General features: G+C 38.2%; 1 protein-coding gene across 2 annotated transcripts in view; it reads right to left on the minus strand.

Annotated features, from left to right (window-relative positions):
• The window catches only part of EDIL3 (EGF like repeats and discoidin domains 3), a 418330-nt gene extending 397615 nt beyond the window's left edge, over positions 1 to 20715 (minus strand). Inside the window, exon 1 of one of the 2 annotated variants that reach the window (XM_047071243.1) lies at positions 20646 to 20715. In XM_047071243.1, coding sequence (XP_046927199.1) covers positions 20646 to 20715 — 70 coding nt within the window. The remainder of the gene's footprint in view (positions 1 to 20645) is intronic. The other variant, XM_047071314.1, reaches the window with a different exon arrangement.
• Between the last annotated feature and the right edge of the window lie 1379 nt (positions 20716 to 22094).

The raw sequence follows: 22094 nt of genomic DNA on the forward strand, positions 1-22094 counted from the left end.
AACTCATGATAGTGTCCTCAATACCCTTAATCATTGAAAACATTAGATAAAAATACAGTGAAATACCATTTCATTTCAACTAGAATAGCTACAATCAAAAGACTAATAGTGACAGAATTTGAGGATATGGAACAACCAGAACCCTCATACATAACTGTTGTGAGAACAAAAGTATGCAATCCCTTTGGAGATCTGTTGAGTAGTTTTTCAAGTTAACATGTATCTACCTATGACCCAGAAATTTCATTCCTAGGTATTTTATCCAAGAGAAATAAAATTATAGCTATTTAGAAAAAAAATTTGTAAGAGTGTTCAAATTACCTTTATTCATTATGAAAGCTAAAAACCAGAAAGAATCCAATTTCTCATCAACTAAAGGGCAGATAAACAAATTGTGGTATATTTCTATGAAATACTATTCAGGAATAAAAAGAAATGCACTCATGATATGTGCAATAACAAAGATAAGCACCAAACACACACACACACACACACACACACACACACACACACACACACTACCATAACAATGGTATAAAGTCCAACAACAGACAAAATTAATCTATAATGATAGAAATCAAAAACACAGATGTTGGAGAGAGGAGGGGTAAGGATGGGATTTGACTTGAAACTTCATGGAAGAATATTCTAGGATTATGGAAATGTTCTATATCTTGTTTTAGGTAATGATTACGTAGGTACACACAATTTTGAAAACTCATTGAACTACATAAACACTTAAGATTGTGTGCATTATTTTGCATTTCAATAACGTCTCTAAAAATTTCTAGTACCATTTTGTCATTGTGATACATCAACGATTTGCAGAAACCAAAAGAAGCAATATTGACCATTCCAACATAATAGTCTAATAACCCAAATTGAAAGTCATGAATACTCTGGTTACACAAATGCCTGTGTGCTGTCTCACAGCTCCAGTGTGAGTAACATCCTATAATAACAAGCTTATACAGAATCCTAACAAATGAACTTAATGTAGAATACATATAAACCAACTTCCCAAATGAGCAATGATGCTAAAGGAACCAAGTTTTAATTATAAATATGTATTAATAGGTCTCCTGAAGCAGTTTCCACCTTAATTTGTGGATTTTCAGCTTTAGAAGCACATAACAATAATATCTTTTTGCTTTACTGTATACCTTTGCCATTACTTAAAAAAAAAAAAGAAGAGAAAGAGAGAGAAAGAAAGAAAGAAAAAGGAAGAAAGAAAGAAAGTGTTTAGGTTCCTGGAGTGCAACCAAATTATTCATCAATTCATTTTGCTTTAATTTCCTTTTGTAGGAGTCAAGGAACCAATGAACCATCTGAATAAGCTCTAAATTGTTGAACTCAAAAGACTCAGTGTATTCCTACAATTTCTTGAATTAAAAAAAAAATGGTTTGACCCAGCTTCCAATTGCCTAAGTATAATTTTGTACTATTGAATGCTGTGGAGTAATGGTTTACATTTCTTGTATTGCCCAATGACCTAAACATTAAGTTTTCTATAATGCAGTTACATATGAAAATGCTTACTTTCAGACTGACATACCAACGTAAATGAGCCCCAGAATTCACTGTTAAAGTTTATATGCTCCAATTGCTTGGGCTTAGATTCTAGGCTTTGCTCATAGTAATTGCCTTTACAAACAATTAATCCTGGAAGAGTTCTTCATGCCTCTTATTATCCCAAAGTCAATTGACTTAATTTATAACATATTCCCAATTAAAGTTAAATCAGCAACCTGAAACATCCAATTCTAGATTGGTTTACTATGCTGCTAGTACCAATGATACCATTTTCTATATTTCAAAGTACTTTTCAATTATGAGGAAGACAAAGCAAAATAAAGTACCCCTTTGGAAAGAATTAAGAAATGTTACTTCACATTGATCTATGCCACTTCCCTAAGAACAGACGTTTTTTTATCAGTAATTCTGCCTATATTTTTGTTTTAGTTCTAAATTTGACTTTCAAATACATTTCATTTTAAAGCAATCACTATATGAAATCTGTTACTAACTAAAGATGTCATTTAATTTAGATATTTATTTTTCTAATTTACTTACATACTGTCTTTATTATAATAAAGTATTATAAATTTATATTTACACATACATTTGCAGTTACCATGGGGAGAAATCTCAATAACACAATTGCATTTTGGTGTTAAAATCTAAGCTAATTCTTATATTGTGAGGTATTATCAAGGCATTTTTAATTCAAAAATAAGTTATGACTCATATATAATTTTGAAACTGATTTTTTTAGAAACAAAACAAAGCATGATTCTCTAGAATTAATTTTATAAAACTAGCTAAAATATTTTAAATAGTATCACTGCTACTATATTTAAGGACATTTGTATTAATTTCACTTTTGTGGACTGGCAGTGGGTGAAGAAGAAGCTGAAATTTGAGTTGTAGGAACACAGCAGGAGAGAAGATGACCCTGATTCCTTTAGAGGTGGCAATTTTCTCAGCAGGGTGAGAAAATGATTTAACTTTTAACTTTCTACATTTGCATGAATAAAAAAGAATTTTCTAAGCCAGCCATGCTAGGTGTCAGCTTAGGTTTGAAAAGAGCAGGTGAAATCACAGACATCTGGGGACATCAGATATGAATGTGCCCATGTTAACATGTAAGAGCTGTCCAGTGTCTCATCACCACCAATTAAGTTCTCACAATGCAGGGCCTGCTTAAAAATCAGATATGTCATCATTTCTTTGTGTGCTTATTTATGTTCCTTTTCCATACAGGTATAATCAAAAGTTTTCATAACATCTGGATATGTTCAGTAAAACACACAAAAACAAATGAGGGGGACATCAACACTAGCTGATTTTATAAAGGTATAGAAAACAAAGCAAGAATTTGGCTACCACCAAAACAGATGATTTATATGACAGTTTTCAGGTTCCAAAATCATTCCTTGTATATTGCTTCACTTTCATTTTGATCATAAGGAAACTAGGGCTTAGAGATTGGAGTTTGCTGACAGTCATAAGGCAAGTACTTGTTAGAGCCAGGACTGTCTTTTGATACCAAACTAGTCCACACTGCTACTACAGATGAAGAATTGTACAAACCTATGTCTACATGAGATTGTGTATGTAACCAATAGGAGGATTCTAGTTCCATGACCTTCATCCTTTGGTGTTTTGCCTATTCAACATGCTAGATCATATGGCAAAAGGGACTTGGTAGATGCAATCAAGATTGCTAATCACCTGACCTTATCCTGAATCTGCATATTATAATTGTTCTTTTGTGAAGACATGCATACAATACCCCCCAAAAGTGTTTTAAATTATAACTTGATTTGGAAATAATCCTTAATGTGTTTGCCCAATAAATTTCAACACTTTTAACCATGTAAATTTCATGTGGAATCTTGCTTGCTCTGGCAATCAGATGATTTTAGTTATAAACGTTGTTACTTTGAAAATAGGTACAAACAGACCTGGCAATCTTCTATCCTAAATCATTAATGTCTATTTCTAAATTCATCTGAACCACCTGATTCATTCTATAGGAAGCCATATTAGTTCTACACTAATCCATAAAACATATTTGTATATCTATACCTTATATTTTTTTAAAAAATTTTTAATCTTTATTTATTTTGAGAGAGAGAGAGAGAGAGAGAGAGAGAGAGCATGAGCAGGGGAGGAACAGAGAGAGAAGGAGACACAGAATCCGAAGCAGGATCCAGGCTCTGAGCTGTCAGCACAGAGCCCGACGTGGGGCTTGAACCCACAAACTGTGAGATCATGACCTGAGCTGAAGTCTGACACCTAACCCACTGAGCCACCCAGGCGCCCCTCTAAACCTTATATTTAACCTAAATGTCTTAAAGGAAAGTTTTCTTCCCCACCCCTCTCCAGAAGTGAGGAAGTAGTAAAATTCAATTCTTTAAAATGCAAATGGAATTCTTTTATTTTAAAACCTTTGGGCCAACATAAACTTAATTTTTATCCATTTTTTGACATAAAATATTAAAATAAACTTGAACTGCTGAAAGGCAAGACACAGTGAAGAGTTTTCTGAATACTAAGTACTGACCACAGAGACCACGAGTCGTGAATAAGCAAATTACAAAAAACTTCCAAGCTGTCAACTGCCTTATATACCATATTTACATTGAGACCTATAAAGCCAAATGTGAAGTAAAAACAACCTGAAATGTTTTAGAAGTTTCTATTATAGGTTATAAATCAGGACACAACTTACAGTCTATATTCAGAGTACAGAGTCAGTGCCACTAGGTGGGAAGAATATAAAGGAAGCAAAGACTTCCCAGTGGGGTAGGTGAAGCTGAAGGATATTCTATTACAGATGATACCATAGACTATTTATGTCCCCCTCCCCCAAATCCATATTTTGAAACCTAATCTGCAATGTGATTGTATTTGGAGGTTGGGCCTTTGGGAGGTGATTGCATCATGAGGCTAGAGGCCACATGAATAACATTAGTGCCTTCATTGAAAATAAGTCTCAGAATGCCCCTTCATTCTGTCAACCATATAAGGACACAGTGAAAGATGGCTGCCCATGACCCAGGAAGCAGGCTCTCACCAGACACTGAATCTGCCAGCACACTGCTTTTGGATTTTCTAGCCTCCAGTACTGTGAGAAACAAATTTGTATTTTATAATCCACCCAGTCTATGGTATTTTTCTTACATTAGCCCTAACAGACTAAGATAGTCAAATGCCCCAAAACACAATAATTTAAAATCAGAAACACAACTGAAATATATGTAACAGAAATTGAAAAATTGCCAAGCTCTGTTGATTGGCCATTTTGCCAGATCAATCCAGGTTCCCATCCCCTCCTTCGGTATCCCATTCTCCTTTGGTATCCCACGGTATCCAGGGTAACTGACCCCTTTATAGCAATAGCCAGAACCACAACTAAGAAAATAAAAAAATACCTAATATTTATTGAAAGTTTATATTGCCAGGATCTATAAGCATATTACATGGGTTGTATCTTTTAATCATTACAATGACCGTATTAGATTGTTCTTGCTTTCTCCATACCCTACAGAGGAGGAAACAGGTTAGGTATGTAAACCTAGGTATGTAAAAGGCTTCAGAATTAGTCAAGAGTTTATCCAGGATCCAACTCCCAGTCTATCTGATTCCATTCTCTTATCACATTATATTAGTATGCCTGCAAATTATAACTCAGTTAAAAGACTGAAGTCTTCTTGATAAAAATAAAAACTAAAATAATAAATGAAAAAGATGATTAACACTCAATTCATTTATCAATTACTTTTTGTAATTTGAGCCAAGCACTGTGCCTACAAAACTGGAAATACTAGTCCTCCTTTTCCTCATCCCTATCATCTCCATCCTGGCCAAAAACATTGTTCTAAGCACTTAACCTGTATTAAATCCTGACCTTAACTCTCGGGGTAAGATTCTATTATCATCCCCATTTTATTTTATTTTTTTCTATCCCCATTTTATTTATTTTTTGAAAACCAAGGTTAGTCAACTGTTGAAGTTGAAAATCCTGATTCCTGAGCCTGAAACCTTTATCTTTTTAATGTTTATTTTTTATACTTTGTAGATATCACACACACACACACTATATATATATATATATATATATATATATATATATATATACACACACACACATATAATGTATATGTATATGTATGTAATGTTTTATTTTATATAAATAACTCTTCATATTTTAATGCTATATATAATATGTGCTAATAAATTAGAAAATATTCTTAAATTATACTATTGTATCAGAATAGATAAATTTAACAGAAATGATAAACTATCAAAAATGGAAAAGGAATAACAAGTGCTCCATTCATTATGGAAGACCCTAGAAATAGTATTCACAAAGTACCCAACAAACAGATAAGATTGCTTAGTAGGTGAGTTATTCCAAAACTTTAAGAAACAGAAAAACTCTTAAAGTACTCCAAAGAAGAGAAGGTTTCTAAATAATTCTATAAGTACAGCATTTCCCTAGTACCAAGCTTGATAAACATCGCTCAAAATGTCATTGATAAAAACAGATGTAAACATCCCAAGTAAAATATTAGAAACCATATTTTGCTGTATTTCTAATGACAATCAATGATTAATACCTAAAATCCATAATTCATAAGTAATTTAATAATTAAAAATACTGTCCCACTAATAAAGAAGCAGCCCAGTAAGTGTCTGAACTGATGCAAATACATCATAGAATTTAGTGTATGATGAGTGCTTCATTTTCTAAGTTTTGGTAAGTTGTGTTGGGACACATAGCTAATCATCTGGTAGAAAAAGCAAAGAGCAATTCTTACACACTTAAATTTCTGCCAAAAGCAGAAATCATAAAGGAAAATATGGATATATTTTACAAAATAAGTTTAGCTGTTACATAACAAACATAATAAACACAGAGACAAATGAAACACGCTTTTAATATATACCTCACTTCCTTAATGTTTGGGGTGAAAAGTGAGGCTTGACATGAGCACCCTACATAAAAGTGAGATCCACTCCTGAAATCCCGACCCCCTTCTTTTAACCTGCTAGACAATTTCCTTTGTTTATTCTCTAATCCCATCCATTTAACTCATTGAATTTAAGCTGTATCTGAGCAAGGTTTGCCGCCTGTTTTGTTCATTCTTGTAGTTCTATCACCCAAAACAGTTCCTGGCATCTATCTCTGCTCAATAAAAAGTTGTGGAATAAATAAATCATAAGACTACGTGCCGTGATCAATTTTATGGTTAAAAATATTACTTTGAGGTATTTATTCATTGAAATGTCTCTAAATATAGACACCAAATGACACAATTATAGCTTTTCTTCAATGAGTGTATACTTATCAGTTCAAAAATAATTAAAACTTTAGAGTAAGTATGAGGAATTAATTGCCCCTCAAAAAAACTGCCAAATGTTTTCTTATCACATAAAAAGGAGCAAAGCCTTAGATTTTATAAGTGACTGCATACAATCCTTTGCCATATACCTTTTTCAGAAAGACGTGTTTTCAGAGCTTTCAGACTAGCAGTGGAAATCACACAATTATTGAGGTCACAAGCACACAAATAGTTTTAGAACCACTGAGGCTTTTAAGAAAGGAGAAGTATACTTGCCCAAAGGGGAATAAACAGCAGTTAGCTGTGACATAAAGATTGTCATTACATACAAAAAAACTCTAAACAGAGCTTTGGGCTCCTGGGCAGACACAGCTTCCTGGGGCTGTCTTTTCCCCTCTGCCAAGTACATCTGGGTGTAGCAGGTGTGACTGCATGGCAGGAGGAGGGAAAGAAGTTATGGTTGAAGGAAAGTTATTGCTGGTGGAGCTTATGGGAGTCATCTCCCAGGCACTGGGACAATTAGTAGATCAAAAGGCTACCTGCAACTCCTCCACCTGACAATTTAAACCACCACCAAGTGCTTTGATTTTGTTGCACATAGTTTTCTGGTCAAACCTTGATAATAAAATGACAAACTAGAGCTTACTGTCTATCTTCCATATACAATTACAACTATCTTATTGCAATTTGATAATTTCAGGTAAAACCCAAATCTTGCTTTTAAAGTGTTTATAAATTAGACAGCTATGGAAACAAGTAGGTCATTTATTTAGTCTGCTCTTAGAGTTTGCCACTACTAAAGAATTTATTGCCTTCTAAAAGTGTATCACTTGTGCCATAAATTACAGGTCAATGCATCAGTGCTTCAAGCAGATAAGAATTTATTAAATGAGTTAATGGGTCTAGCAAAGGAACACATTTTTTTTTAAACCAGGGAAAGATTTATACACCAACACAGTTGTTTTTAATTCATGTTTTTCATTCATTCCTGCAGGGGCAAATTTAGCCAACAAATAGGAAGTGCCTAGTACTTACAAGGCACCATGGTTGGAGCTGGATATACACATTAGGGAACAAAACATATGCTTTTTCTGCCTACATAGAGTTTACAATACATTCGGAACAAGAAATGAAATAAATAAGTTATTAAGCGATTTTATAGCTATGATTTTTAAAAATGCCATAATTCAAAAAAACAGTGACAAAGAATAATGACAGGGGTATATGTGTACATGTTGGAGCATGGGTAACTTGGATAAGGTTATCAGAGAGATTCTCTGAGGTTGTTCAGTTTAAGCTGAGCAATGAAGTGGGAGAAGAAAATGGCAACATTTAGAAGGAGACAGAAATAAATGCAGAAATAGAAAAACTACAGAAATAGAGTTAGATGGTAGTTTCAACAAGATAATGAATGCTTTAAAGACCCAAAAGGAAATATATATGCAAAAAAGAAAACTAAGGGTAGGATTTGTTGCATATAATTTAGCAGATTATATATATATATGCATGTGTGTGTGTGTGTGTATATACATGTATATAATTATATATATATATGCATGTGTGTGTGTGTATGATATAAAAATACCAGTAGATAGCCTAATAATATAATTTGCAGGAAATGAAGTTAGGTTATTTTGTGATTCTATGGACAGAGAATACATCATTTAATAGTAATAAATGTTATACTAAATTCAAAATGAAAAAAAAAAGGAAAACTCCAGTGAAGGCAAAAGAAAAACAAAATTATGAAAAAAAAATAATGGCACAGATAAATATTATTTGGAAAAAAGTGGTCTGATAGAAAAAACAGCAAAACAAGAGATGAAAATTAAGAATGTATTTGCAAAATTTGAAAGGACAGACTAGAGCGTGTGGCATTATTTAAGGAAGGCGCATCCCTGGAATTCTCTGTTGGTTTTTTGGCAAGCCTGTTGAATAAATACGTAGGCTACTTGGAGAGATTCCAAATGAAACAGCTAAAATGATGAAAGGAATGGCTTACAAGGACAGATTAAAGGAAGAAATATGTACAACTTTAGCATGTCAGGAACTAAAGAAGAAACATTATGGTTTACAAATATTTGAAACATGTAAATTTGAGGAAAAAGAATTCTTTGTGTGCAAGGTTGCACAATTTTGAGTATGCTGAAAAGGAAAAAAGAAATATTCTCCAAGTAATAATGTTGTTTTCCAGGAAAAACCATTTGGACAAATGATCCAAGGTGGGCAAGGATGAAGACCAGCAAGCAGACATAGACATTCCCAGTAACCTAAACTATGCAAACCTCAAAACACATAGAGGCCCATCTGGATAGGACAAAGTAGGTCACAACACAACTGCAGAAATCTTCCTATCTCCCAGATGTGCCTTGAATTTAAAAAGGATCCTTCCCTGGATCTGGGTTTTTCTCTGTAATTGTGCTATAGTGAAGTAAATCCTGGACTTGGGTTTGTAAGTCTGAGTGTTGACCACTTACCCTATGCTCATTTATATCCTCATCTAATAAGGTTAATAATAACCCCCAAGATGGTCGTGAGGTTTTAAAGAGCTGTTGCATATGAAAACATATTGTATGTGCTTAAAAGCAATGCTTTGAGCGCAACACGTCAAAAGCTGTAGGATGAAGACTGTCAAAAAGCATGATGCCTGGGACTAGGCCATTATATCTGTCTTCCTGGTCTAGGAGAAATCCACTCTCCCTTGAGTCACTGTTTACCCACAGCCCTCTTAATTGGATACTGTTTTCTCTCCCAAAGATTCTAGACCTCAGATGCAGCATTACTCTTTCCCACTCTTCAAAGCAACTTACTGAACATGCTTTCTCCTTCCTTTCAAATAACAAACAAAAAACAAAAACAAACAAACAAAACCCCCACTTGGGTTTAATTTCATGTAACAGATAACTATTTCCCAACACTATACCCTTATTATTATAGTTATCTCCTGATCGCTTCACTATATCCCCTGATTCCTCGAAAATTTCTGTTCCTGGTTCACTGTCATTCTCTCCAACATTTTTTTCTTGTGTAACTTTTCGGGATTTCAATACCCACATAAATTTTTTTTTACAACATGACTTGACTCTTTTATTCTAAGGATCTTGTCTTCTATCCTCACTCAACCATAACCCCTATGATGATGTTCCCAAATTTATAATTATCAATAAATTGCAATTCCCATATGATTTTGGCAGTGCCCATGATAGTTCCCATAATATCACTTTCTATCTTTCTTGTTCATTCCCTTCAAGATGTAGAACTCGACTTTTCAGCTACATCAGGATTTCTGGAACTCGACTTTTCAGCTACATCAGGATTTCTGGAACTCGACTTTTCAGCTACCTCAGGATTTCCAGCGGGTCCAATACCTTCTGATAGCACTCCAATTTTCTTAGTTGCAAAGATGTGAATGAGACTTTGGAAACTATCTTAGTTTGGGACTTAATGAAGCAAAACTGATAAAAGCACCTGGCCTGAGAAATTCATAAATGGTTGAATACCTCTTAAAATGGAAAACCACAGAGACCAGGCTGGGAAAGAAGAGAGATAAGCAAGACTAAAAATTAGAGTGGTGAAAAAAGAGAGTTTGTGGGAGTAAAGGACAAAGAAAAGTAGAAAGACAGATAATTCTGGTGAGATAAAGTCTGAGAAATTTAAAGTACTGTTAGCTGAGCCAATCATGTGATGAGAAAATCCATTGAACAGCATTGCCAGTAGGTAACTAAACACGGAGATGGGAATCATTAGTGTTGGGAACTTCCAGGAGGTTTAATACCAGAATGTTAAAAGGGTCACAAGTTCATGCATGAAAGATTTTAAGGGGACAAATGTTAGAGAAGAAAGAAGATTCTGAAGCCATTGAAAAGTTCAGGATGTCATGATGGCTGGTAACAGGCTCCCTTAGAGAAACAGGGGGTATTATAGGCTAATGGAAAGAAAGTTGTTTGTTGGAATGAGAAACAGGTTCTAACAGTCTTTGAAAAAGCAATAGTATAACAACTCCTCCTTCTCATCTTGTGAATCCAACAACTGAGGGGGAAAAAAAAGAGAAAAGTATGTTGGACCCAGAATATGTACAGTCAAGTTCAAACTCTGTCACTGATTGTTTGAATTACAGATCATGTGACTTTTTGAACCTCAGCTTCCTTTTGTGTTCAACAAAGGCTTCTTGGGGTGCCTGTGTGGTTCGGCTGGTTAAGCATCTGACTCTTGGTTTTGGCTCACCCGGTTTCCCGAGTTCAAGCCCCGCATTGGGTTCTGCACGGCTGGTGCAGAGCCTGCTTGGGATTCTCTCTCTCTCTCTCTCTCTCTCTCTGCCCCTCCCCCACTTGCGCTGGGTCTGTCTCTCTCAAAATAAGTAAGTAAACTTAAAAAAAAAAAAAGAATGTCTGGGGCGCCTGGGTGTCGCAGTCGGTTAAGCGTTTGACTTCAGCCAGGTCACGATCTCCGGGTCCGTGAGTTCGAGCCCCGCGTCGGGCTCTGGGCTGATTGATGGCTCAGAGCCTGGAGCCTGTTTCTGATTCTGTGTCTCCCTCTCTCTCTGCCCCTCCCCCGTTCATGCTCTGTCTCTCTCTGTCCCAAAAATAAATAAACGTTGAAAAAAAAATTAAAAAAAAAAAAAGAATGTCTTCTCTGCTCATGGTAACTAGAATGGAGATGGAAATGCTTAAGAAACTTTATTGTTTTATTATTTTACAAGAATAAATATAATATATGGGGGTCTATTTAAACTATTAAATATTGTACATCTGTACAATGTTATTAATAAGGACATCTCATACTAATTGGTGCAATTTTTATCATTTTGTAAAATGTTGAAAGTTATTCCAATTCTAGTTAAAAAAATAATAAATTGTCTTTTGGTTAAATGCTAAACCAGAAAATAGCATTTTCTTTCTTTAAAAAAATGTTTCTTTATTTTGAGAGAGAGAGAGAGAGAGAGAGAAAAAGAGGCAGAGAGATGGAGACAATCTCTGTGCTGTCAGTGCAGAGCCTGATGCTGGGCTCTAACTCACAAACCAGGAGATCATGACCTGAATCAAAATTAAGAGTCGAACACTTAACCAACTGAGCCACCCAGGCGCCCCAGAAAATATATTTTTCTAGCTGATGGTTTGAAACCACTTGGTGCTTTTGTTTGGCTAAAATTTGTTAATGGGGTCACAGAAAAGTAAAATTAAATGAGGATGGGATGTAAGGCAAATTAAATACCTTCATTAAACTAGCAGAAATAAAAATCTTATTAACCTTTAAAATCACTTCGTCCTATATTCTGTATCTGAAAATTACAGAGAAACTGTAGTCTTACATATCATATCAAGTAACAATGAAACAATGTAGAGGAACAATGGAATCCTAGAACACCAAAAAATATATATATATAAATCATAGCGCAATAAAATTGAATGGCAAGACTGAAAAAAAAATGAGTTTGAATTACTTCCCAAGTGTTCTTCTTTTCCCCACCTTTGCTATTCTTCCTGGTGATGCATGATTCTGAAAGACACATTAACTCTTTCTGACCAAAAAGAACATACTCTAAACTTTATTTCTGAATATGACAAGAGGTATGACATGTTACCAACTTAAATTAGAACACTGTAAAAGTACTGTCTACAGAAGAAATATAATTTACCATTTCCAAAATATCTACCAGTTAAATAGTAGTAGATATGAAGTGTGAGCTTTATAAATAAAAGAATCATTTAACAAACTATCTCCATGATAGACATGATGTGTCACTCACTGAAACAGCATGCTTTAGTGGTTAAGAGAGCAGGCTCCAGATTTAACCTGGATTCTAATTCTAACAATTTACTTAGTAGCTGTGTGATCTTGGGAAATTATTTAACCTCTATATCTCCATTTATGTAAATAGTAACACTACCTGTGCCTCAGAGACTTGTAAGAATCAAAGTGGTACTTAGAATAGTGGAACAGATAGCATGGTCCCTATAAATACTAGACTTGTTAACTGTATTTAAGAAAGATATCAGAATGAATGCCTGTTTCAAATTGTCTAACAAGATGCTTAAAACTGACTGGTGGCAGTCCCCAAGTAAAGAGAAGAAAAAAAAAAACTGATACTTGAAAAAATATTGTTTCTGGGTCAAAATTATGTCAGCTGGAAATGTCAGAACCTTGTATTTAACAAAGAAATGTATCACTTAGAGGTAACTTTTCTTCTAACTGAAGATGCATAACAGCCATAAAAAACACTTTAAATTTTGCCTGTATGTTAATATCACATTTTCAACAATGCTCTTGCAGGAGCACTGAGAAGCTCAAAGTATGCTCATTCCACAACACAGATTGTAAAAAATGGTTAAATAAGAAACAAAGCTTTTAAATTTTCTGAAACTACTTTTGACACATTGTTTTTCGGTAAAAGACAAAGCGCTGTTTCAAATGTCTGGGGACTTTGTAAGAACACTGATGCGCAGGGGCAGGAATAGCTCCATTCATTTCCATGTTTATTGAGTGTTTGTTTTAGGTTTTGTTGTTGTTTAGTTGGGTTGTTTGTCCTGCCTGCCACCGTTGTAAATTCTGGCTTTACAGGAAACACAAAACATGAAACAAGAATTTGGCGTATAAATACTAAAGCATTTTGAATGGTCATTAGCTTGATACTTGTCCATAGCTGATAGCTCAAAAAAGTTAGTGCTTACAAAATTAAACTAGTGAAAGAAAAAAAAAGTTGAATAAACAAGGTAAAATGAAAGTTCTAACTGGCATTAGGAGAGAAAACTGTGAAGGGAGAAGGGCATGAAAGATATAAGCACAGATGAAGGACTAATGCCTGTAGAGGGCAGACATTACTGGGAGGGAGTCGTCAACTTATTTCAAACAAAAATATTCTCCACTGTTCCCATCTGACTCTTTCACTATTTTCTGCTCAAGAGTCATGAGCCCATGTTACTCTGGTTGTCTTCATATAATCTCTAGTATCAGTAAAATGTGAATGGTCATCGTGAACTCAGCATAGCAAGAAAAGGCTCAAGAGGACGATTCTGCATTCCCCAAATTAAAAACTTCATCAAATACAAAGCATAAACCTTAAAGAATGTGTGATGGCCTAACCTCATTGAGAGGTTAGCTTCAAATCAACACAATGTCATCTAACATGAGATTAAAACCCTGGCCTTTCCATGTATGGACTGTTATACTACATTAAATTGTTCTTTAAAAAAAAAAAGATCAATCAGTTTGATGCAGACGTGTTTTAGAAAAGAGAAAAAGAAAAGCTAAGACATGGACTCAACCTTCTTTCACCATAGTAACAATCACTTTCAAAAGTGCTTTAGCACTTGGAAAAAGCCTTCACTTAAATTCTTGTACGTAAATCCTCCATTCTGCTCCATGCACTATTAAATCTCTTGTTGAACAAATCCTATGCAGTTAGTATCACTATAAGAATGCATATTTTGAAACAAAATAATGACACATTTTCTCCTAAAATATAACCCAATAATTGCATGACATCTTATCTGCACTCTGAGGTCTACTTCTTTTGTACAGCATTGAGTCTTGTGTTTCCTAAGAGTTTCATTGTTTTAGTGAAAAAGTATCAGTACAAAATATATGATAACATATTCTCTGGAATGATGGGAAAATAGCATATTAAACAAGCAAATTCCTCAGATATCTGTCTCTTTCACCATTGAATAGGTTTTCTAAGCTTAAATAGTTTTGACAAAATCTCTTCAATAATACATGCATTTCACTGCTTTTATACCCCCAGATATTGAACATATTGCTGTGACTCTTTGTCTAAGATCCAAAGCCAATATTGGCACCAATTATTAGAATGTTCTCTCACACACTAATGCCTTTTAGCCTTTATACTTAGCCCCTCCCCCTGGTAAATGTCCCTCATTTTTTTACACTGTAAGATATCACTGCTTTTGCAGAGACTTTTTCAGCCCTGTTTCTAATAGCTGCCATGGTTTTTTGTTCTGATTAAGAGTGAACTGTCACCTCATATGCCTTTCATTTTCTGGATCCAGTTTATAGAAAGCCTGGGAACTTAAAAACCAAGAGACTTTTCTATATGATCTAAGTACTACATGTGTTCTCTATCTTAGGTGGTCTGGAGTTTTTGATGTTTTCTCCTAGTTTCTCAACTATGTGCTACAGGCAAGGCAAGAGACTTCTCTACAAGTAGGATGGATACAAATTATTACCCAGTTGATAGTTTCAGGCAGGACAAATCCAGGTATAAAATGTAAAGTTGGTTTATAATTAAGATCCTGACGTACTTCCATGTATGTTTTAGACCTCAGGATTTAGTAATAGAGGCTTCCCACAATGATGGTTTTTCCTCTTACACACACAAAAAAAGTAAATTGAAAACTGCACACCGCTTTGGTGATTTGAAGCCTCTTAATAATGAAGACAGAATTTTATAGTGGATGTTGTGCCCCAGTTGCTATCCAGCAAGGAAATGTTGGGGAGGCAGGAGGAAAAGAGGAGAAAGATGCAGGGGCAGAGAAATGAAGAGAATTTTCATATTAGGAGGACTGACACAGGTTACCACTGGAGACAGATAGTTTGGCATGACACAAGCTGATACACCTCATCAGCTGTACAAGAACCTGAGAGAACCTGTAGAAATGGTGTAATGGTGAATCTGTAGCCAGGTGAAAGGCTATATCAGCAGATGCTAGGACTAATTGGTAAGGAATGTAATCATTTAAGGATTAATTAAAAATAAATAAATGATATCAAGTCACTAATAGCTAGCGATACATAACAGGAACACATATAAGGGTTAATAACTGGCTGCAGTGGGTTATAACAAAACTTTATCATGTCATTTGGTCTCTTTTGGCCACATGACTTTTGTTATTTAGATACTTGCAAGCTCCAGGAAACATATACTTTACCATCATGATAAAAAAAAAAAAAAGGTAACTAACCATGTCTTATCAGTTCTATAGATGTATATAAATATACAGGTGAATATATATCCACACAAAGCACAATACCAGAATTTCTATTTATAAAACTTAGAGCTGGTATGGAGGCTATGCTTAAAAGTATGCTAAACCATTCAGTGATAATTGTTTTCCTGCAAGTACCTCATAGCTCTATGTGCATGTCCTTGGATGGTACTCAAGAGACCCCTGAAAAATAATGGTTCAACCTAGACATGCACTTGTTAGTGGCTGAGTAACTCTGTTTCTAAGTTAAAAAACTGTGGTAAAAGAAGTAGGTTCTTACAACTCACCCTCCCTCTCTTTTTCAGGGGAGCAATGAAAACTAATAACATCAGTTTCATACACAGCAGAAAGTCACTTTACATGAATTTGCAGATTCACCTTTACTAGTTTGCTTATTTTATTTTTTTCATCTTTCCTTTAAAAGATCTCCATTGATTATCCTGACACCTGCTGGCAAGGGCACAGTTGATCCTGGTCTGCTTTTCCCTTCAACAACTTCCTCAAATCAAAGACTTTTTAGAGGAATATTCAGTGACAACTAAGTGGTAATGTATTCAGTTTAAGTATTTATAGTACTTAATTTCTAGCATTATCACATAACCATGAGAACAATTTCAATACTTATTCTACTCCACATGGGTAACCGTTTGACTTTTTGTATACAAATACATGATTGTTTTGATTAACCAAAAGTTATTATAATCATTACATGGGCTATGATTAAACAAACAAACAAAAAAAAACATGCCTGGCATCTTCCTTACAACTCAGAGGAGAACTGAAAAACAGAAATGGCTTGCTTTTGGTTTTCTACTCTTTTCTTAATAATAATGCAGTGTACAAACTACTTAGGAAATAAACCCCACTATGTAAAAAGTAAATTGATTAGCTATGAGAAGTCATACCATTAATTACATATTTACAAGATTTGCTATTTCTCACTACCTACTCATTATGATTTACTCTGGCGTGAACTGAGTTCTAAACCCTGCACTGTTTTATGGTTTTGTTTGTTTGTTTGGCAAGAATATGATGAACCTACTACATCATGTATCATATTCAAAGCTACTGCACCTGAAAGTGTACTCAGTAAACAACAAATGCCAGAATTACTTTCTTAGGCTTTATAAAACTTTTGGATCAGGCAGGCTTTTTTTTTTTTAATTGTACACAAATGATAAGATATACAGTCCATCTCAATTCAAAACTCTTCAAAAAATTAAAAGTTTTAAATTAAAGTACCTAAGTAAAAGTTTTATCTTAATATCAATAAAATTAAGACTCTAATTTAGACTCTAAGGACTGCCCAACTTCTATTTTGTAATGATTTTGAGTAACCAAGCTATTTTATATTTACTCATGTATATTTTATCCCCTTACTTTACATTCCTATAGTTTTGTGAGAAGGAAAAATCACATGTATCTGGCAATAAAAGGAAACTTTATGAAAATATTTACTAAAAATACCTTAGATCCTGAATACATGTTTTATATCAACATTAGTCTTTAAATATTTGAGAAAAATACATGGGAGTTTTAGAGAAGAGTACAGAAGTGAAATACATTAGCCCGGTTTTGGAGACCTTTGTGACTTCAAGACTATAGAAGGAAGAATGTAGTACTTCAAATTTTAACCATTAATTTTTATTATTATAAATCTAAATGTGTTCCCCAAAATATGCATATTTAAAACAAAACACATCTCAATGCTATGGAAACATTCCAAGAATAATGAAAAAAGCTTTTTAAGTACCAGAGAGGGAAAAAAAGTGGATGTATCATGACAGTGCAGGGCATGGCCAATATTTTGCATTACTGTCAAACTGTCACAGCAGAATACTTTATCTTCCCTTAATTATTATTTTTAGTTCAACCGTTTAAAATTACCCTTAGGTGTTACAGCTGGCATTTGACTTAGCATTTATTTTTAAAGTACAGAAATTACGGTCATGTAAATTGAGAAACAAAGACACTAATGTGTGACACATTTTAAATACAAAATACAAAACACAAAAACCTGTTAATTTCAGTATAAATATTGCTATACTAATCATAGAAGCATAGTGTTATTATCTTGAGTGAGATTCTTCAGGTACTAATTTATTCTCATGTAGAGTAACTAAAATTCACCATTGATAAAAAAAAAAGGAAATTCAAATGCCAATGATTCATAGTATTTAGGACATGTCTAGACATTTTTAGACAGTGCCATTTGCTTAAAGACTTCAGGCACCAACTGCAGGCACAGGGACAGATTGCATAAGATGTCACGTGCTTGCTGCAACTGTATGCATGTTATTGGATTTTTCAGAGCAACCCATAGCGATGAATAATTTAAGAGTTAATAAAATATTCACCCTGACTGATCCATTGGTTTAATTTTAAAATAAAAACTACTAATAAAAGAAATTACCAAATCCCAATCATTAATGCACGTAAACTGCAGCCCACACAGGGAAACACCAATTTCTAAAAGGCTACATTAGATAAACGATGTCTGGGGAGGGAGGATGTGAGGGAAATTCCCAGTGTTAACATTGGCTTCAATAAGTTTACTCAAAGTTTAATTGTTTGGAGCTGTCACGCAAGCTGCACTCTGCCTTCTGCTGGGCTGAGGGGGACTATATTAGAAAGGTGCAAGTTCAACCAAAAGAGCCCATTGAAAATGGTCCGTTTCTCTCCTTTAAAGCCCTCTTTCCTTCTAACCATGGGCTAGCTGGAAAAAAAAAAAAAGAAAAAAGGAGCAGTCTACTAAAGAACATGGAGTACACCGCTGCCCGATGGTTGTCTGGGAGCGGGAAAGAAGAGGCCCGGCAACATCACCGTGGCTGGTTTGCCTCGCGCGGTAAGCAGTGCCCTAGGCGCGGGTATCTTTAGAAGGCAGAGCTGCGGGTTGCATCGAGCCGGGACTCACCGCACCCCAGGGTTCCTGCAACCAGACCCTGCGAGGAGAGCGCGGCCACGCACGCTAGACACGTTATCTCCTCCTCCACCCCCTCCGCTCTCCACCTCGGCTCGGGGACAGATGGTGGCTGCGGTGGCAGGGTGTAGGTGCGTGTGACTGGGTGAATGTGTGTCTTCGTGTGTGGGGTGGGAACGGAGGCGGTGAAGGGAGGAGGAGACGATTGTGCCTGCGGTTCTTCCCTTCGCCTTCCTGCTAAGGGAAGAAAGTGCAGAAGGAATCCAGATGGGAAATGAGAGAAAGGAAAATAACAGTGGTGGGAGCACTGCCTTCACCCTATCGCCTGGGAACTCGGCTGAGCAACTACAAAGCCATTACCATCCCTTCACCTTCAGTGGAGTGGCTGCTTCTGCCTGATAACTGGAAGGGCACTTTGTAAACGCTGGCAAGGCACACACCTACACGCACGCCTACACACGCTGGGGAAAATAGCCACCTTCTGGGGGAGGGAGGGAGGGAGGGAGGCCCAGGCAAAGCTCGGCCACGGATCGCTGCCGGCAGGGCAGCCGAAGGCCTCCAGGAACACCAGGCTTCTTGGGCAAGCAGTAGCCCGAGAGCCCACAATTTTTCTGGGAAGCAAATGGATGGATGGATGCATGGATGGTGCGTGTGGAATACTCGTGTAGTGTCTAATTTCAAATGGATTCGAGTCAACGCTTTTAATTCAACTATCCTTTTTGAGAGGCACAGCGTTTTAAACCCTGTAGTGCTCTCAGCTCTCCACCTGAAGCAGCCTGCTAAGGGTTGTTATCACCCTCGGACCCCTCAGAAGGGGCATTCTCCACCCGTGAGCGCCGAAGGGGAGCAGGACCCCCTTGAGCGGTCTCTCCAGGGCCCCTGCCTCTCCTCCTGCCCTTTTCCAGCGCCAACTTGAGCCTGGACCCGCGACCCGCGCAGTGACGCGCGGCCAGAACAAGGGTTCGTATTGACAAGCCACCCTTCGCAAAGGACCTGAAATTCGTCTATACAACTCAGTAGGAGACTCCTCGGAGTCCTGTAATAATACTAATTATTTTTATTTTATTTTATTTTATTTTATTTTATTTTATTTTATTTTATTTTATTTTATTTTAATTTTATTTTGCAGTCTGATTTATTTCACACAAGTCATGGAAAGCACAACCAGACCCGCTCTTACAACTTTTCTGCTCTTGGGCGGGGGAGCGAGGATGTTTCGCACTGCAAGATTGTCCATGAGCACGAGTTACGCTTGCACCCGGAGGGAGTGCTGAGCCAAGCTCGGAGCCCCTGAGGTTAGGCGAGAGGTAGGTTCCAGGGTTTTTTCTGTCCAGGGGACGGGAGGCAGGAGAAAGCCCGACTGACTAGTCAGATCCGCCTCCACCTCACCCACCTCCAGAACTCCCAGGGCCAGGTTCGGATTTGCAAAGCGCGCAGCCCGGGCCCACTTTGGCAGAACCGCACCCGGGAGCGGACCGCCATGCGGCTCCCCAGCCTCTTCCCGTTTCAATCAGATGACGCCCGCACGCTCGCCTCCCGGCCCGGGCCCCCATGGAAGCCCCGCCCGTCGCCCGTGGCTGGCATCACTGGCATTGCCCAGGGAGGTTCGCGCAGTGACCCGTCGGCCGAGTGAGCCGAGGAGCCTCTGGTTCCCCGGAGCGCCGTTCCTTCCCGCCTGCCCCAGTCCCCATCTTTCCTCGATCTCACCTCGGTCCCCCCGCACCCTCTTCCCCCGCTCAGCCCCACGCACTCCGCTCTGACTTTGCCAGCACTTTTCCGAGGCACCTAGGGCGCGCCGCCGCCTCCGTACCGCCCGCGGCGCTCGCCACCCCTGGCGCGCCCCGGGGACCGCCTCCAGCGCCCTGCGCGGCATTTCCCAAGGGACTTCAGCCCGTCCCGCACCTTGCAGCCCGGGCCCCGCCGCCTCACCTTTGCAGAACTGGGGGACACTGAGGCTGAGCCCGATCAAGAGCCAGGCGGCCACCGAGCGCTTCATCATTCTGTCTCCCGGACGTGACCCCGGCTGGTCAGGGGTCGTAACGGAGGGCAGTGTCGCTGAGGTGGCACCGCAGGGCAGCGGCAGACCCCGCCCCTGGCAGAGAATTCAAGAAGACGTCTTCTGCCCGCAGCACTACCTTAAACAAATTCTTGAAGAGGACGAGAAAGAGTGGCGACCAAAGAGAGGAACCTCTCTTCCCCTTTTGCCTGCGCTCCGGCGCGAAGAGGTGGGCGAGCTCCGAAGAGCCGCTGGCGGGCTCAGCCTCCGCTGCGGGTGGGTCCCGACTGAGGCGCTGCGGGCGGGGCGGGGCGGGGCGCGGGTTCCCGCGGCGGCCCCGGGTCACCCGCGCGGGTAGACGGGCAAACGGTGCGCTCGGCCCGCTCAGCGCTCGCCGCCGCAGCTGCGGGGCTTCTGACTTGGGAGAACAATGAAGCGTGAGCTAGCGGGGAGCCAGCCTCCGGCCGGGAGCGCACTGTGTACAAACAGAGGCGGCGTGCGTGTGAGCCCGAGCTTCGCAGCCGCCGCGCTCCCCGGGTGCCTGCCCGCCCCACCCGCCTCCCGCCTCCCCTCTTATTCCCTCCCCCAGTCTTCCTCTCTTTCCTCCCTCTCTTCTCCCTCTCTCTCCTCTCTCTCTCTCTCTCTCTCTCTCTCTCTCAGGTGGCTCCTTCTGCTGGAAGAGAAAAGGGACACACAACTGCAGCCACACCCTGGCACCTGCCACCACCTCTAAAGTTCCTACATTGCCTGTGCCTTCCCTGCACACTCTGGAGACTATAGAGTTAAGGGAAGTACCTTGGGGTCCGAGATACTCTCGGTTCCAGCACTGACTTTACAATTAACCACGTTAAAGGTGCCCCTGAAGTTCCGTTCTCAGTATAGCCAGGGAAAGAAGTTAAGAAATTTTGAAAAGTGACTCTTGGGGCACGAAGCTACGTTAGAAATGGAACCCTGTAAAGTGAATTGCCCAGATCCTCAGAAAATACAACCTAGTCCAGCAGGCAGACTCTAGGCTGCTCTGTTGCACTTTAGTTAGCTCTAGGGCTGGGAGAGAGGGTTGTGAGCTTATCTACTTACAGGGACAAAAAAGGTGAAGGCCTAGGGCAAGACAGGAGGAGACACGTTTCATATCTGGTATCTCGTTAAACAGGACACGTTTCAGATGAGAAATAATGGGGAGAGTGTGGGGACTGTGCAAGAAAATAGAAGGCAAGGACAGATTCGTGAAGTGTTACTTAGGTGGGTCAAATTTCTCTGCTACCCACCAAAACCAATATAAACGACCTAGTTTTTGCAGTGAAGGAAGCTGCAAAATACAGACCGTGGCTTAAAATAGTGCTTCCTCCTCTGTTTTTACCTTTGATTGCTTAATGTACATGGAT

This window comes from Lynx rufus, unplaced genomic scaffold (genome assembly GCF_022079265.1).
Source record: "Lynx rufus isolate CCGP_SWC_20201006 ecotype Redwood Valley unplaced genomic scaffold, mLynRuf1.p SCAF_1, whole genome shotgun sequence".
Lineage (NCBI taxonomy): Eukaryota > Metazoa > Chordata > Mammalia > Carnivora > Felidae > Lynx > Lynx rufus.